Source organism: Ailuropoda melanoleuca, chromosome 14 (genome assembly GCF_002007445.2).
Source record: "Ailuropoda melanoleuca isolate Jingjing chromosome 14, ASM200744v2, whole genome shotgun sequence".
NCBI lineage: Eukaryota > Metazoa > Chordata > Mammalia > Carnivora > Ursidae > Ailuropoda > Ailuropoda melanoleuca.
Window position 1 is genome coordinate 97,601,419 of NC_048231.1, and position 18,593 is coordinate 97,620,011.

General features: G+C 37.2%; 1 protein-coding gene across 2 annotated transcripts in view; it reads right to left on the reverse strand.

Moving 5' to 3' along the window:
* The window catches only part of TMX3 (thioredoxin related transmembrane protein 3), a 44,650-nt gene that overhangs the window by 21,744 nt on the left and 4,313 nt on the right, over positions 1-18,593 (reverse strand). The window contains exons 3-7 of one of the 2 annotated variants that reach the window (XM_034642249.1): positions 14,791-14,830; positions 13,445-13,568; positions 5,765-5,810; positions 4,364-4,444; positions 638-737 (exon numbers count right to left, since the gene is read on the reverse strand). In XM_034642249.1, the coding sequence (XP_034498140.1) occupies positions 638-737; positions 4,364-4,444; positions 5,765-5,810; positions 13,445-13,568; positions 14,791-14,830 (391 nt within the window). Of the gene's footprint in view, positions 1-637; positions 738-4,363; positions 4,445-5,764; positions 5,811-13,444; positions 13,569-14,790; positions 14,831-18,593 lie in introns of those variants that run through there. The other variant, XM_034642250.1, reaches the window with a different exon arrangement.

Below are 18,593 nucleotides of genomic sequence, written 5' to 3' on the forward strand. Positions count from 1 at the left end.
ATTACATATAAGCTCGATTCATATTTCTTAATTTACTTGGATAGTTACAGGAGAGATCTGTGCATGTATGCACACATATAAACATGCACACACACAATGATCTTCAAAAAGTTTACATTCAAACTGCACTACGCAGTCTCAAAGAGCCAAAAATGCTAAAAAGGAGCACAAAATCAGAATAACCAGGTCAGTAACAGGAAATACCAAGGCAAGCAACATCTTTTTATTCATTTATGTTTTGGGAAGGCAAACATAATAGAGGGCATGTAAGAAAGTGTTTCATTAGAAAAATACTTAGATTAAAGTAAAATAATTCCAGGGGCGCCTGGGTGGCACAGCGGTTAAGCGTCTGCCTTCGGCTCAGGGCGTGATCCCAGCGTTATGGGATTGAGCCCCACATCAGGCTCCTCTGCTATAAGCCTGCTTCTCCCTCTCCCACTCCCCCTGCCTGTGTTCCCTCTCTCGCTGGCTGTCTCTATCTCTGTCGAATAAATAAATAAAATCTTTAAAAAATAAAATAAAATAATTCCAATAAGAGTGAAATAATTTTGAGTTTTGGGTCAAGTTTTGGCTATACAGAAAATTAAATTACAATTCATCTCTATTTGTGAATTTTAAAAATAAAACCATTTGATACCTTCAAAGGTGACTCTCCACCTATGTAAACAAAAAATACACGATGTCTCTTTTGCACATGTTCAAACATTTGCTGACTCGGAAGTGGCCGAATTAGAGCCCTGTTTGAAAACAAAACAAACAGAAAACAAACTTGCATTTGAACTAAAGACAGTACATAATTTATGTCTAAAGTTACAAAGCTTTAATGTTGTATTAACTGCATTTTAAGTAATCACCCAATCCACATAAATCTAATAAAACTTTAGCCCATGACCACTAGTGTACTCACATAATGAAAACAAAGTACCCACAATTTAATCTATCAATTTAAAAAATAAGTTTTATTTTTTTAGATTTTTTATTATGTTAGTCACCATACAGTAAATCATTATTCTTTGATATAGTGTTCCATGATTCATTGTTTGCATATAACACCCAGTGCTCCGTGCAATACGTGACCTCCTTAATACCCATCACCAGCCTATCCCATTCACCCACCCCTCCCTCCCCTCTGAAGCACTCATTTTGTTTCCCAGAGTCCATAGTCTCTCATGGTTTATTCCCCCTTCTGTTTAAAATACATCCCTTTAGAGAGCACCATCTTAGCCAATATTTTGACAGGCAAGAACAGAACTATAATCCATTTAGAGCCCTCAGCTAAAAACAAAAGGATCCACATGAGAATTTTTTTTTCCCCTTTCATAAGGTCATTCACATTAACACACTGTGAAATCCTATCCCAGGAAATTATAATACTATGCTACGAAGATTTATGTCTATTTAAATACTAGTTTTAAAATACCCTATAGAGGTTAAAATCTAAATGTTTCATAAGTATGTTATTCTTTTCAGAAAAAATAAAATAGAAAGCGAGAGTCATAATACTACCTAAGAACCTCATAAAAAGAAAACAAAACTCTACAAAGACTTATACTATGCAAGCATATTTCAAAGCCAAACACAGTGAGAAATATATTACGTCAAAGGTTATTATAAAACAAATCACTTGCAAATGTTACTAAAACATATAACTTGCAAAATGTTACTAAAAAACTAAAAAAGAGGCATGGTTTATACTATCAGATTTTTACTCCACTAAATTTGCAAAAAGAATAAATACAGAGTTTGCAAAGGCAAACATATTTTCAAAATGCACCATTCCTTAGATGCATTGCATCACTCCACTCTAGCCTCTATTTTCATACTTCAGTAATTAACTGCTAAGTGATGCAACCCCAGAACTGAGTCATGAAATTTCATTTGCAACAGAGTCACCCCTAGTTACATCAGGAAAAGTCCCTCTAAAGCTTAAAGTAAAACTCATTAAACATTGCCAAAACATGAAGGCCATCTAATCACAGGAAATAAAGTACATCCCATAGCAATCCCCTCATATAATATAAACTTATCTCACAATTTATTCAGAAAGCAAAGAAAATGAAATATGCAATTGATGAGAAAATAGTGAAAAATTAATAAGCTTTGCAAACTTGAATAAGGATCATTCCTAATTCTGCCTTTTCTCAAATAATTCAAGCTATCCAGTGCCATGCCACTCAACAAATCCATCGTGATATTTCAATTTACTTTAAAGCTATTTAAAGCTATCACAATGTATCCTGTCAAACTCACAAGAAAGTGCTTATACTTTCAAAGTCAATATAGGTTAACCTACCTTGATAAATGTTCTCTTTAATAAGTTCCACATAATTACAATGAATAATTATAAGCACCAACTTTCTTTATACCCCAGCAAGATAGATGTAGATTAAAAAACAAAATCACCACATTCAAACCAACAGGAAATGTTTAGAATTTGTTTTCTTAGCACTAAAATCTCAGAGATCTGTAACTCAAATAAGTATCGGGGTTCTAGTTATGCCACTTTTTTTTAATAATAATTTTTTATTTTATTGTGTTAGTCACCATACAGTACATCTTTAGTTTTTGATGTAATGTTCGATGATTCATTAGTTGCATATATCACCCAGTGCATCATGCAATACGTGCCCTCCTTACTACCCATCACCAACCTATCCCATTCCCCCATCCCCCTCCCCTCTGAAACCCTCAGTTTGTTTCCCAGAGTCCATAGTCTCTCATGGTTCATTCCCCCTTCTGTTTACCCCCCCTTTCTTCTTCCCTTTCTTCTCCTACCGATTTTCCTACTTCTTAGGTTCCATAAATGAGTGAAACCATATGATAATTGTCTTTCTCTAATTATGTCACATTCTAAGCAATGTGTAGTAATACCTCACAGTTGGCATAAAGGAAAGTATTTTAGCTGTATCTAAAAAAGAATTTTCCAGTATCACAGGCCAGGGATTAAAGCCCAAGGCTGTTCAGAACAATAATATTGTGGGGTTTCTTTTAAAAACTGTGAAATTTAAGTAACAAGAAAAATAAGTTGACATAAATGAAGCAGTATAAAAGCAAATTTACAGTAAAAAAAACCCTACAATTCACAAGGTTGTTAGAGGTAATCAAATTCTGAAAATGCATTAAAAAATGCACTGGCAGTGGCGCCTGGGTAGTAGCTCAGTGGGCTGAGCATCTGCCTTCAGCTCAGGTCATGATCTCAGGGTCCTGGGCTCGAGCCCCACATCAGGCTCTCTGCTCAGCAGGACCCTGCTTCTCCTTCTCCCTCTGCTGCTCTCCCTGCTTGTGCTCTCTTGCTTTCTGTCAAATAAATAAATAAAATAAATAAAATCTTTAAAAAAATAAAAAATTCACTGAGGAAAATTGTTTCTCTACAAATGAAATGAATTTAATAAGGTTAACAAATATAATACAAATCACAGTTCCTTTTGTTTCGTTAAAGTATCTCTATGCATATGCTACATACGCATACCTTTTGTCATAAATGAACAAACAGATGTTATTTAGGTTAATTCCCTAAAAAAAAGTGTGTTCAATATGATCTATTAAAATACATTTAGCTTTATTTTTATTTAATTATTTTTGACAGAGAGAGAGCGTGCGCGCACACATGTATGGTGGGGAGGGGCAGAGGGAGGGAGAGAGAATCTTAAACAGGTTCCATGCTCAGCATGGAGCCCAACGTGGGGCTCGATTTCAGGACTCCAAGACCATGACCTGAGCCAAAATCAAGAGTCAAACACTTAACCGACTGTGCTGCCCAGGTGCCCCAAAATTGCATTTAATTTTAAAGTATTAGTATCTTTAAAAAAAATTATTTAAATTCAATTTAGTTAACATATAGTATATTATTAGTTTCAGGAGTAGAATTTAGTGATTCATCAGTTGCATATAACACCTAGTGCTCATTACATCCTGTGTCCTCCTTAATGCCCATCACTCAGTTACCCCACCCCCCACCCACCATCCCTTCCAGCAACCCTCAGTTTGTTTCCTAGAGTTAGGAGTCTCTTATGGTTTGCCTCCCTCTTTCTGTCTTTATCTTATCTTATTTTTTTTTCCCTTCCCCTATGTTCATTTGTTTTATTTCTTAAATTCCACATGAGTGAAATCATATGGTATTTATCCTTCTCTGAGTTATTTCACTTATAATATTCTCTACTTTCATCCATGTGGTTCCAAATGGCAAGATTTCATTCTTTTTGATGGCTGACTAACATTTGATTGCACATATATACCACCTCTTTTTTACCTATTCATCTGTGGATAGACATCTGGGCTCTTTCCATATTTTGGCTACTGTGGAAATTTTTGCTATAAAATATTAGTAATCATATAGTAAAACCCTTTCCTAATAAAAACTTACCCAGACACTCTGTGAGCAAACTCAATAATATCATCTTTAGTTCGTGGTCCTCTATAATTATATGCCAAATCCCCCTTTAATCTTAAAAAGAAAAGAAAAAGGATAAAAGCTTAGATTATTTCAACTGTTTTAACAGTTAATGCAAATTACTGTTATATAAAATTATAGTATATAAAACAGTAAATGCAGAATTGTTTCAGAAGTAGCATAACCATGTGAAATACAGTAGGCAACTGGCCAAGGGGACCAACAACTCAAAATATAAAGAAAAAGGCTGTATTTATTAAAATTACTTGAAAATAGTTTGCTTTGTATCTAATAGTTGCATTATGTCTATGCTTCTGAAAAGTGCATAATCTACACATTCATGGTCAAGAGCTTGTCAAAGCATCATAATTCTATCTTCTCTAGTTAAAAAAATGATAGGGAATTAATAGTATTTTGGTAGAGGGAAAACAAATGTTAAGCAACACAACATCACAGGAACTTGAAAGATGCTCCAAGATTACAGAGTAAAACAAGACATAAAACACCCATTCTATAAAATTACGATAATTTCCCAAAAGCCTGTCAATGATGTGTCCAACTGAGATTTAAAAAACATGTGAAAGCACAACAGAACATCTATAATTAAACAAAAAAGAACAGAAAGGATAATTCATTTAATACAAGTAAAAGAGGCTTAAACAACATTTTTTAAAAGTAGGGGAATGAAGAAAGTCAACACAAAACCCAAGAAATAAAAAATTAAAATCAGTTAAATTTTGAAATTTGAGATTTTAAAACACTGAAATAAAACTTATTATAAAAATAAGTTTAAAAATAATTCAACTCACACACTGCCAAAATAAGGATGAAACTCAAGAGAAAATTCAATAAAATTATGATTATGAAATATCCTCGTTAGAATTAACAAACCATTTCTCTCAACTTATTATACACTTTATATTAGTCTTTGCTAACACTTACAGATTAGAATTAAATCCATCAATTTCATTCTCTTTCTTTCTTTTCTAATGAAATAGGTCTATTTCAATTATAGAAAAGTAAAATTTGTTAGGAGATAGGATTCACATGATACAGCAGAATACACTCTTGAGCTCCTCAAGGGTAAAAGACCTTTCATACTTAACAACTGCACATCTTGTCCTGCAGGATGCCTGCCACGCAGTGAACACTCACAGCGCATTCAGTGAATTAGCCATAAACAACACACTCACTTAAATACCAAGAAAAGCAGGAAGATGCAGTCCCTCTCCTTTGATCACATACTGCACCTAGAAAGAATTGCTGCACCCAAATCTTCAATTCTCCAAGGACACTACTAGAAATTAATGTAATAAAACGTAAGTAGAGTGAACTAATAAAAATACACATATGAACATACAACACTCAACTTACAGCTTAATTGTTGGATAACCTCGAACTCCAAACTCTGAAGCAATGCCTTGATAAGAAAAAGAATAAATAATTCTAAATTTTTTTTAAAAAATGAGAAACTAGGTAGTAAATGAGCCTTTTAGTTAAAAATATTTATATATTTATACAAACCCATAAAGATGTGTTGTTTTCAAGTCTTAAAAAAGAATATAAATTCACATACAAAAAAGAAAAAACATGACATTCTCATACAAAACAATTACTTAATAATCCAGCCTATGGCCACACAAAATGCTATGACAAATTAAGAAATAAATGCCAAAAGAATAGTTAAAATTTTATCTCTGAAGTACTTATTTTAAGATATTCTTGTTAAAAAATAAAGTCTCACTTGTCATTTGATTTCATTTTTCAGGACAAGTTTTTTTTTTTGTCTCATTGGTTCCTTGCAAAAGTAAATAAAAATAAATAAAAAACAAAAAAACAACAAAAAAACCACAGCCCATCCTTTCCTTTAGTGTTCTCTGAGTCTTAAAAAAACTGCATTGTGCTTTAATTTTAAAAGATAAATTGTATTTGCAAAATTACTTCATTTCTGCAGTCAGTACATGATCTAAAAGCAACTTTATCTACTTTAGAAGTTTCTGCTTTTGTAATACCCTAGAATAATTTTAGTTATTTTCAAAGATTATTCTGAAGCCCTTATGTTAATTAAAAAGAGATACAGTTGTTACAACGGTATTTTTTTTTGAGGGAAAGAAGAAACAAAATCAAATAGAGAATTAGCAGTTTAAGAGGTACAGAAATCACTACTGCAAATTAATACCATCCTACTCTACAGATTCAAGGTGACTAGAACATCAAAGAAATGAAACCACCTCAGTTAAGAGACAATATACAATATATTTACACATATGCTAGTTTAAGTAACATATAATGTATTTATTCATATGATCTCTCCCTTTGTTAATTTTATTTATTTCGAGGAGGACACTACTGTATGTGAGTTCCGTACAAGATTACTGTAAAGTAATCATTACTCTGGTTTCTTAGCACTCCCCACTACACAAGAATGATGATAAAGTGAATTTGTGGCAAAATAATAGTCAAAATCTCTCAGCCTTCTGTTGTCATCAACAGAGTTTCTCCCACAAACATATAGAGAAAGGTGACTGCAAGGTTCTGGATGGTGATCAATGCTGGTTTTTGTTACAAGCAGCACAAACAGCAGAGGTAACAAAAATAACTCAGGTTCTGAAGCTATAGGTCCTGCTCTGAATAGCTATATGAACTTAAAGCAATTACATAATTTATTTGTGCTCATCCATAATGTAGGATTTAATTCTGTCAGAGTCTAGCTGAAGACTGTGGTTATTGAGATTGACTTCTGAGTAAAAATACAAAAATTATTTGGGGGGATTATGTGAGTAAAATATGTTCTTAATGCCCCCTTTCCAAATTAAGGAGGCAGGAAAACATCAGCCCTTAATCACCTTCAACTAAGACTAATATAATTGACGGGGGGGCGGGGGGAGGTATATCCATCTATCAATTCTTTAATTGTGAAGTTTTTTTTACAAATAAATCAAATAAATAAAATGTGCAATCAATGAGAAAATACAGTGGTGGTTCTCAAAACAGGTTTCAGAGAAAAAAATCTCAGCTCCACATTTAACCCCATCACATTTCCCTGGCCTCAGCATATCTGTAAGATGGAGATGTATAATGCCACCCACTCTATTTACCTTGACTCTTTGAGCATTAAACTTCATTTTTGATAGAATTTCAATTGGCAGTGACTCCTAAAACCTTAAACTTAGGTATCCCTAGGAAAACACTTATATATAAAAACCACACAAGCAAAGCATGGGTTATAGACTTAAAATGATGTAGGTTAGGATTCCAACTTCTCATTTATCATCTTGGCAGCTCTTTCCCTTCTGAGGACAGCACTCATCTTCTTCAGCTTGTGGGTGGGATTTTAAAATGAGAAAACATGTGGAAAAGAATCTAAGAGCCTGGCACACAGAGATCCTCAAATGCTAGGTCTAATTCCTTTCTATTTCTGATCCTGATCTCACTGTTAAGTAATTATCTGCAGACACATCAGTGTATATATAATAACAACTATCACATGTAAAATATCCTATAGCTGACTTTAATAGAACTTCAACTATACCTCCAGACAATTCTGTGAGCAGAAGGATACTAATGTTACTTTTCAGGTAAAGAAACTGATACTTAGGAAGACTTGCTAACTTGTTTGAATGCAAGCACTGATTAGGTAGCAGGACTGTGAATGAAGCTTAAGTTTAACTTTTTGTTCTTTATTTTTTCATATTAGAGAACAATGGTTTGCACAGAAACCTGAGATTAATTCCTTCACAAATTCAAGAATCCATTTGTAACGTGAATAGCTTCTCTGAAATTTTATATTTTTAAATACTCATAAAATGAGGTTAAGGGGCGCCTGGATGACACAGCGGTTAAATGTCTGCCTTCGGCTCAGGGCGTGATCCCGGCGTTATGGGATCAAGCCCCACATCAAGCTCTTCCGCTATGAGCCTGCTTCTTCCTCTCCCACTCCCCCTGCTTGTGTTCCCTCTCTCGCTGGCTGTCTCTATCTCTGTTGAATAAATAAATAAAATCTTTTAAAAAAAAAATGAGGTTAAACACGAAGTCCCCTATTTCCTGTTTTCTCCTTGAAATGATAACAACTTGACGGTAGAGCTAGGCTTGGATGTGAATCATGATGATCTCAGACTCTGATCCTAATTCTGCCTCTAACTTTGGTGTTTGAAATTACTCAGACTTTCACTGCTAACTGCTGGCTGTTACTTCATCTACACAATGGGCAGGGGGAAGAAGGGAGGAGCTGTAATGAATGTGAAGTCCTTTTCGGCTCAAAATATTATTTTTCTTAGTATTTACTGAGTGTTACTATGTGTCCAACAGGAAGAGGACATAAAATACAGCAGTTGCTCTCAACTGGGTGTGATTTGCCCTCCAGGAGACACTGGGCAATCTCTAGAGACATTTTTGGTTGCCATAACTTAGGGGGACAGTGAGATGGGGAGAAGGGTGTTACTGCTATCTATGGGTGCAGATCAGGGATGTTGCTAAATATCCTAAAATGCACAGCAACCCTTCCCCCCAAACAAAGAATTATTTGGCCCAAAATATCCTTAGTGTCAAGACTGAGCAACTCTGAAATATAATCCCTGACCAAAAAGGGCTTATAATTTAGAAAGAAAGGTAAAACTAATTTGTCAATATCATCTGTGATCAAGAAATTAGAATGTTATCGGATAAATGTCATTCCAAGTTTACACATCAACAAGAAGTAAATTATGACCTTTAACATAAAATAAGTATCACACTACGTTGAGGAAAAAAGAGAATTTCAGTGGTTTCAAAACAGAAATCAGTACACCATTACAGGTAACATCATAACATATTTTACAAATGAGAAACAATTCTGGTACTTGATTTTGGAAGGGATATGTACAGAGAGGCTAAAATATCTATCTTTATACACTTTTTTATGTTGATTATAGCATTATCAGTTAAAACCATGCATCAAGAAAATTCTGATACAAATTCCAAACACACAGGGCAGGATATCAAAATTCAAATTTCTCTAGTTCAAGAATTCTACACACAGAGATGTGTTGGACAGAGTGTGATGGCATGTGCTTCCAATCTCTGCACTTACACGATTGAGAAATAAGCTACCCTCAAATACTCTAAGAGATTTTTTAAACTTGATAACTGAATAATCCTATCCCACCCCAAGCCCAATCCTATAAATAACTATTCATCAGAATAATAATTTACTCTGTGGTTCTCTAAGTTAGACGTGCAGCAGAATTATCTGAAGTCCACGTTAAAAATACAGATTCTCATGACCCAGTCTCAAAGACTTTCACTGGGTAGGGCTAGTGTGGGTCTTCAGAGTCTAAATTTATATTGAACAGCCCAGGTAATCCTAATTCAGGTGGTCTGCAGACTAAATGCTGAGATACACTAATGCTCTAAATGCCTGAAAAGTGACCTATGGAGATGGATGAAATACATCGGAAAGAGCCAAGCCTTCAGTATTTACAGTTAGACACGGAATAATCCTGACAGCTAGTTTGAAAAAAAAAATTCAATTTCTTTACCTGTTTCTACTAAAATGCCTGTAATGGAGCTGCCCTGAGGTATTTAAGGAAACTTTAAGAATTATATGCCCAAAATCTATTGGTAATCTCTAGATAGCAGTTTTTAAATATGCCTTTTTAAAAAAAATACTAGGAAAGTAATATTTTCTCCATAAACACATAAAATATCTCCTTGATTCTATAATAAAATAGAAAATGCATCCATTGCTGACATCAAACACTAAGTAACAGAACAATTCACTTACGTCTGTAATTGCTTGTCTCTCCCTTCTAGAATATAATCTCCATGAGAGTAGAAACTGTTGTCTGTTTTGGTCACCGATGTACCCCTGATGCCTAGAATGTGCCTGGTACATTCTGGCATACAGTAAGGGCTCATGAAATACCCACTGAATGAAGACTGACGCTATAACTTTTCAATAAAAGAATGATTTTTCAATAAGCTATGTTTGTATGATGCAAGCAGTCACAAGGATTTACAAGCAAGCATTACCGTGTAGGTTGGGAAAGTGGGTGGAGGGTTTAGCATTGCACATCCAAGGAGGAAAGACATAAAGCACAGGAAGCACTCATCGTACACTTGGCAGAGGCTCGTCCTCACATACCAGCTCCCCAACCCTTTTCCTAAAGCTAGATGGTCTGCTTGATGTAATGGGCTCCGCATGCCCTATAGAGGTTCCTTCCTATTAATTCAACATAATACATAACACGATGCTGAGTGAACAATAAATCTATACAGTCACATATCAGAGGCAAAATTTAAATCTCTTAATGGATTTTGAATAACCGGATGAAAAACAGTCCCATCAAAAAGTACCTACAAAGCTAAAAGCCATATATGAAGTCTTAACACCTATAAGAACATTGCATTTTAATCATAGCATTTAAAACATTTTCTTTTCTAAGCTACTCAGAAAGAAGCCTTAGCTATTTTTGCCCTAAATGTACCGTCACTTCATAGTGACACACACAGGCACTTCGTACATACTGAACAGTAAGCTAATGAATTAGATACTATAAAAAGAACACACTAAACGTAAACAGTTATTATCACTGTAGCATTACATGAGCAGTTTACCATTAAGGTTTTTACTGATTTATTGATACTATTTTTTTCATTGATTGTCTTTATATACCCACACCCCTTTATACGTTATTTTACTTTATGACTCCATTAAATGATTCAAATGAGCCTAAGAATTTGCCATGTTTGAGACTCTATTCTACCTGTTGGTTTATTCATATTTTTCCTTCTATTAGATTAGGCATTTCCTGGACAAGAAGGACGTGTTTTGGTCTTTCTTTAATCTCTAGAGACTAACACACTAGTTAGTAAACACATTGAGGAATACGATTGACAATGTCAATGAACATAGGCACACGCAGGTCTAATCAACAAGACTGACTGACACAAGATTTAGCCTAGACACAAGAAATTACTTTCAGGAGCAACTGTTGAAAGCAATAATTTCTCAAACACTGTTAAAAGCTTATTTCTAGAAATCAACCCAAGCATTATTCTCTGTCTACAGTGATTCCTGCCATTGCTCTGGTCTCCTCTCAATGTTTTAACAACTTGTTTGACTCTAATCCCAGCCGTTACACCTAACTGCTCTCCAGTTCCCTGTTCCCAAACATTAGTAAGCCAAGTAACATAAATTCACAGCAGCTGCTAACATGGAAATGCACAGAAAATTAATTATTGTTTTCCATATAACCAGTAGTAATGTAGTTCAGTAACTAAGCTAAGAATCTTACACTACACTCGTACTATATCTACGGAGCCAGTCTATCACATCTGTGATTTCATCCTTGAAGATGTCTGTGAGAATTACTCTTCACTGTCACTACCAAGTCTGGGCTTCCAGCGTCCTACATCAAGATGCATACAAAAACTGACCTACATGATTTTCTTGTCTCTAATTTTTTCTTTTGTATTATATATGGTGCTGCCAAAAATATTTTTATCAAGTCAACGGCTTCTTAAAAATGTCCATTACCTCTCAATTGACAACTGATAAAATCTAAACAGCATGATGTGACAGACCCCTAAATCTGGCCTTATACTTCACCTTATGTGCGCTAGCCACTGTGCGAGGGATTCTGAATATGAAATGTTAATACAATCTCAAAACCTTCAGGATTAGTACTCTCCCACTTACAGACGCAGAAACTATAATTGAGAGGGTAAGGCCCTTTGCAAAGCCCCAGAAGTAGCACATGGCTGATGTGGGATTAAAACATAGGCCTGTCCTGGGACACCTAGGTGGCTCAGGTGGTTAAGCATCTGCCTCTGGCTTGGACCCAGCCCCAAGATGGGCTCCTTGCTCAGCAGGAAGTCTGCTTCTCCCTCTGCCTGTCACTCCTCCTGCTTGTATGTGTGCACGCGTGCTCTCTCTCTCTCTGACAAATAAATAAAATCTTTAAAACAAAACAAAACATAGGCCTGTCCTTTTCCAAAGCTGTATCCTGAATATAATCCTGATTTCCTAAAAAAGAAACGTGCATTACATAATTCCACTTCCTTCACTGATTAAAGGAAAAGGGAACCTCCATGTACTGAATACTGTAAGGGACTTGACAGGTGCTACATCATTCAAATCTCAAAAAAACAATGAAAGACACATGACAATTAAATATTTACCAATGGAGGTAACAAAACTTAGAGATGTTAAGAAACTTTCCCCATTTTACAGGGCAAAAGTAGCAGGCAGAAGCAGGATTTGAATTCACGTCTGCTTTCTGAAGCTATGCTCTTTCCAAATTTCTATGATACTTCGTACTTCTCTAAACTTAAATTCTTCTTTTCTCAAATCCTTTAAGATAGGCATTGGTGAACTTTTCTGTAAAAGGTCAGATAACGAGTATCTTAGGCACTGTGGGGAAAACAGTCTCTTCTTAAAACTCCTCAACTCCTCCACTGGAACATGAAAACTGGCACAAACAGTAAACAAAAGAGTGTGACTGTGTTCCAATATAGCTCCGTCTACAAAAATGGGCAGTGGGCCAATTTTGTCCACAGGCTGTAGTCTGCCATCCTCTGCTTTAGGACATCCTATTCTCTGGAACATACTTATTAAGCTCATTTTCAACTCTAAGATTTTGCTGTGATATTCTCTGTACTGTGAATACCTTCCCGTGCGCGACCTCAACTCATCTTGTAGGGCTCCCTTTCCTCCTCTACCATGTCACCTCTGGCTACTCAGACAACAACTCTCATTCTGAATTCACACAGCAACATCAACAGTTTGCCACTCAAATTTCTGTAGTTGCCTCAGGTAAACATATCTCAAGGAGGCTCAAAGTAGGAACAATGACTAATACATCTATGTTATGCAGAAGATTAACATACACTGCATATTATACACTTGATGGCTATCACTTAACTCATAAAGTATACAGTTTTAATTATTAAGATAACCTTAATTTACCTGAGTAAAAAGTAAGTATTTCTTCCTCCTACCTTGAATACTGCTTCAAGTTAAGTAAGCCATTTCCACTATGAGAACATAAAATAACAAACTGAGTAAATGCTTACTGGAATAGGAGGTGGCATCCATCTTTCCAACTTTAACTGGAGAACCAATACTTTTCATCTCAAGACCAACTTCATTCCAAATTGGTTCCAGTTTTTTACAATGGCCACACCATGGTGCATAAAACTTGTTGGGGGAAAAAGAAAAGACAATCACTAAAATGTTGTGCTATTGTGTATACCAATCTTAATTTTTAAAGAATCTCTTTGACTAAATGCTCTGATGAAGAGTCCATTTTAGATAAAAAGTCTAAATATCATTTCAAAAGTAGCTTCGAAATAAAAGGCAAAACACACACACATGAATCTAATTAGTGTAACTCCTAGCATATACCTCAACACTGATATTACCTTAAGTTTATTTAAAATGACTACTGGTTCCTATTTAAAACCGACAATTTACAATAAAAACATCTTTGCCTCAAAGTCAGTGTATGTCGTATTATAAAATGAAACCACCAAATACACATACATCACACACACACACATCCCTTAAGTGTTCATGATGAACATCGGTCTATTTCTATTATGAAAACCCCAACGTAGTTTTAGCATAACTACTAGTAAGGCATGGGAGGACCACTAAGAAGACTGGCTTGGCATAGGGACAAGTCGGGTTGATGAAACTAAAACCACAGTTCCTTTTTCTTCAGGATCACCACATGGCTGAGGTGGAAACAGGTTCCTCTAGTGAAATGGTGTAACAAATTGCTTGTTGTACTTCCATGAAATAAGATTCATCTATTTTTTAACATTAAATTACGGAAATGTTCAAACATGCACAAAAGGAGAGAGGAAGAATTAAACAATGGACTCTCACGCCCCATCGCTTGGCTTCAGCGTCAACTCTGCTAGTCTCATTCCATCTTTTTTCCTGCCACTCAACTACATTTCTACCGAGACAAGTTAAAAGGAATCCCAAACAACATGAGGTTTAAATACATTCTAAACTGGAAGTGAAAAAAAGAAGTAAGATGAAAATCTGACTTTGTTCTCCATTAAGATGAAAATAAGATTTTTTACTGTCAAGTGATAATAACATAAACAATTTCTTGCATAACAGGAAAAAAGAAGAGTGAATTCTGTAGTAAAATCATACCACAATCTCCCTCAGGCATAATCCATATGTCGACCTCTTCAGAATTTCAGCAAAAACACGTTCCCTTGCCAGGAACCTTAAGGCTCTGAGGTTCGTCTTACTATAATAACCTATATAATACTACGTTAACAAAAACTAAATAATATACATAAGCACTAACCATATATTGCCATATCTGTGTGGAGGAGAACAGAAAATAATACTTAAAACGGCAGGGGTAGTTAATTAGTACAAAAATTTACATACTCACATCTACAAGCCAAATGTCATCTTTCCGATTGTCTTTAAACCTAAAAAACAAACACAAGAAAACAATCTCTGCTTGCATGTTTGTTTCTACTTTATAGTATGTGGGGCTGAAAAACTGATAAATACTGGAGCATGGGACAAAGTCTTTCAACAAGTTTTCATGTAAAATTTTTTACTAAGTGACCTCTAAATCTTATCCATCAAACATCTTTTAAAAAGTAGAGAACTGATTACGTAATGAGGAGTACAAAAAAAATTAAAAAAATAAAAAATGTGGCACCTGGCTGGCTCAGTCTGTTAAGCATCTGCCTTCGGCTCAAGTCCTGATCCCAGGCTCCTGGGATCAAGCCCCGAGTTGGGCTCCCTGCTTGGTGGAGGAGTCTGCTTCTCCCTCTCCCTCTCCCTGCTCATGCGCTCTCTTTCTCTCTCTAATAAATAAATAAATAAATAAATAAAATCTTTAAAAAAATTAAATAAAAAAATTAAGTGGGACTTGGTAGAAACACAGATTATAGGCTGCAGTTCCTGGCCCCTCTATTCCATTTACTCCTGTGCATTACAGTTAGCATAGCTAATCTGAGACTGCTATCCTTAAAAAGGTCTGCTTGCAATACTGGGCCTTGGTTGGCATCTGGGAACTTGAAATTCAGGAGGGTTTCCACCATTTCCTGATAAGATAGCTCACTGTTCCAACACTGTGCAAACACAGTGGTTTTATGATGAACATCTGCTTTCCTTCCAGGAGTCTGAAATTCTGGTACAGACGAGGCAGGAAGGTCCTTACGTGACCACCCCCCACTAAGAATCCCTAAGCATTGATTCTCTAGTGAGCTTCCTTGGTACAGAATATTTCACACATGTGGTCACAAATCCTGATGAAGGAAGTAAGCACATCCCATGTGACTCTACTAGGAGAGGACTCTTGGATCCTGGTTTCCTCTGGAATTTATCCCACATTGGCTCTTCCCTTTGTTGGTTTTGCTTTGTGCCCCTTCACTGTTGTAAATCATAGCCGTGACTTCCCCAATAGACTGAGTCCTCTGAGTGCTCCTGGTCAAAAACCAAGCCTGGGGGTGCTTCTGGGGACCCCCTGACACAACAGCCTACAGTCAAAGAATTTTCCTGATCATCTGATCATGTTACTCTTACTTGACACCTTCTAGGTGCCCTTCCACCACGTACAAAAAGAGGCATAAATTGCTACCCACACCCATGTGCTGGCTCCAACTTATCTTTCCATTCAAATATAAGCATCCTATGATTTCCAATCAACTCATGGTATTTATCACAGCTAAATTCACAATGTTTATTCGACTCTCTACATTCTTCCATGTTCACATCCTATCCAGCTAAAAGCATTTCTTACTCCATAATGCCTTCCTAAATTCCTCACAGCTAGAAACAATCTCTCCACATTGTCTTTATCCCCTTTAGGATTCTTATCGATTTTCCACATGTTGTACTTATGTATTATCCAACCATAAATACGCTTGTTTCATCTCTTAGTACCTTGCACAGTGACCTCTATTTAATCTCTACTTAATCTCTACTGAATGATTGACAAAAGTTCTTTATGGGGGATATTTTAGTAAAATTCTTGAACCTACAGTTAAGACAAAGAGAACATATATCCAGTATCTGAGCTCTTCAGTCCAAGGGTGCTCACATCTATGTCTGGCTGTGACCCCAGTCTGTCCTGCACCATGGGCAAGGAAAGCACCTGTAATCAGTCCTCCAGGTTGGTAAACCCAAATCTTCTGCCTTTGCTCCTCTTATGCTTAATTAAAAGTTCTGTCGTATACACTGGTATCCACGACATGAAGCTACCCAGGCAAAGCAGCACAGCCAACTTAAGCAATCGAACTAGAGACCTCTAATTGATGGTCACTGTTCTCGAGGCAAAGACCCATTCTTTGCACCCAGGGGTAAATGCAGGAGGTTGCTGTCTCCCAGTGCTTGGTGTTCAATAGCCATTTTCATCTCCCACTGGTCTGAGTCTTTGGGAAGGAGCTGGTATGGAAGTCCTTTATAGGGTCCCCCACAGAGACTGCAGTCAATAATTATCAAATTGAAGGAAGGGGACAGACAACCTGGCCAACCAGGCAGCACTAGTGCAAAGCAGCTGGTTGAGAAATTGCTGCATTGAGACCTAGGCCTGAGACGTGTAGTCCAGGCTGGGGTAATCTTGTCCCCTCCCACCAGTTGATTAAGCCCATACTTCAAATGTTCATTAAAATGGTCAAGTACCCCTGTGGATTAGGAGTGATCTGAAGCATAGAGAGTCTGCTGTATGCCCATGACTGGGCCAATTGATGGGTAGCTTGAGCATAAATCTCAGGACTGTTATCAGATGCAATGTTCTCAAGGAACCTGAAGAGGAAAAAAATGTGGTCTTTCAGGGCCTGGAGAGTGTGGCTGGAGTCCATGGAATGCATGGAAATGGCTAAGCCAAACCCAAAGAAAGTGTCTACTGGTATCAAGATCCACTGGAACATGATCGATGGCATAAGGGGCCCAACCTATTCTATCTGCTGAGAATGCCCTAGCCCACTCACTTGAAGGAAACTGTTTGGGGGGCAGTATTTTTTAGGCTTGACCAGGGCCTGACAAGTGGGACAGCTTTTCCATGCTGTTTTCCTATCAGAATTCTCACCACAGTGGCAGCCTGTGTACTGCTATCTAGGATGGTATCGGAATTTTCACGGGCCAGCCTCTTGTGGATCCAGGAGGCAACTGACTGTGCACCTGCTTGCTTTGGTGTGGAGAACAATTCATTCAGTTTCCACATTGAGCTAAAAGCATGATATGCTCATTGGTTATGTTTCCTTTTGCAGCATAGGGGCCTTTCTGGTGAGCATTCACACAGGTTATAAAACACTCTCTTGATGGGTTCTGCATAATGCACGGCACTGCTGAGTCACTATGCTATACACCTGAATCTAATATAACACTGTATGTTTAGAAACAATTAGAAAAAAACACTTAGAAGAAGCAGATGATCTTCACCCAAATGTCTCATCTCCACAGGGGCTCTGTTTTATATGCTACACAACCAATGGCCAAGCCATTAGCCACAGCCTATGAAACAGTGAAAAATACAGCAGAGCTCACTTGCCAGGGCTGGAGCAATAAGCAGGAGGTGCAGGGACAGTGGGGCAGATAATCTTCCGCACTGCATGAAGATGCCCGCGGTGTGAGGGCTCTTTACCATCCTTGATGAAGGACGGTCTCTTTCAGGTTGGACGGCAGCCACACCCAATTCCTACAGGTTAACCCAGAGAAGCCGTTAGTGACCAGGCCCGTACGTGCTCCTGGAGGTCTGTCTGGGCACTCATTGGGCCAGAGGAGGCAATACCTCCTCTGGTGTTATTCCTGGCGGGTGGAGGGGCACTCATGAGACCTTTCCATGGAGTTGCAAGACTCCAGACGGGCTGCTCTAAGTTCCATTTCCACTTCACTAGAGACCCAGAGCTGGCCCTATTTATCAACATGACTGGAAGTTCTGCTTGTGAGCCTACTACTGCTCTCATCCAAGGCCCATAATTATCTCTCAAAGGGAGTGTACCTTTCAGCCAATGACTGGTCTACACTGGTCTATAGCATTCTCCTCCTGCCACAGGCTCTGATCAGTGAACTGAGAGTTTGCTGACATGGTGATTCAAATAGCAGATGTGGATCAGTGGGGCTCAGAAGAGGGGGAGGCTTGGTGGCCTGCTGGAGGGCCTTCAGGGTATCCTGTTGGTTGGGGCCTCTCAAGAGCAGCACCCCTCCGGTAACCTGATGGAAGGGTGTCATCAAGATCCC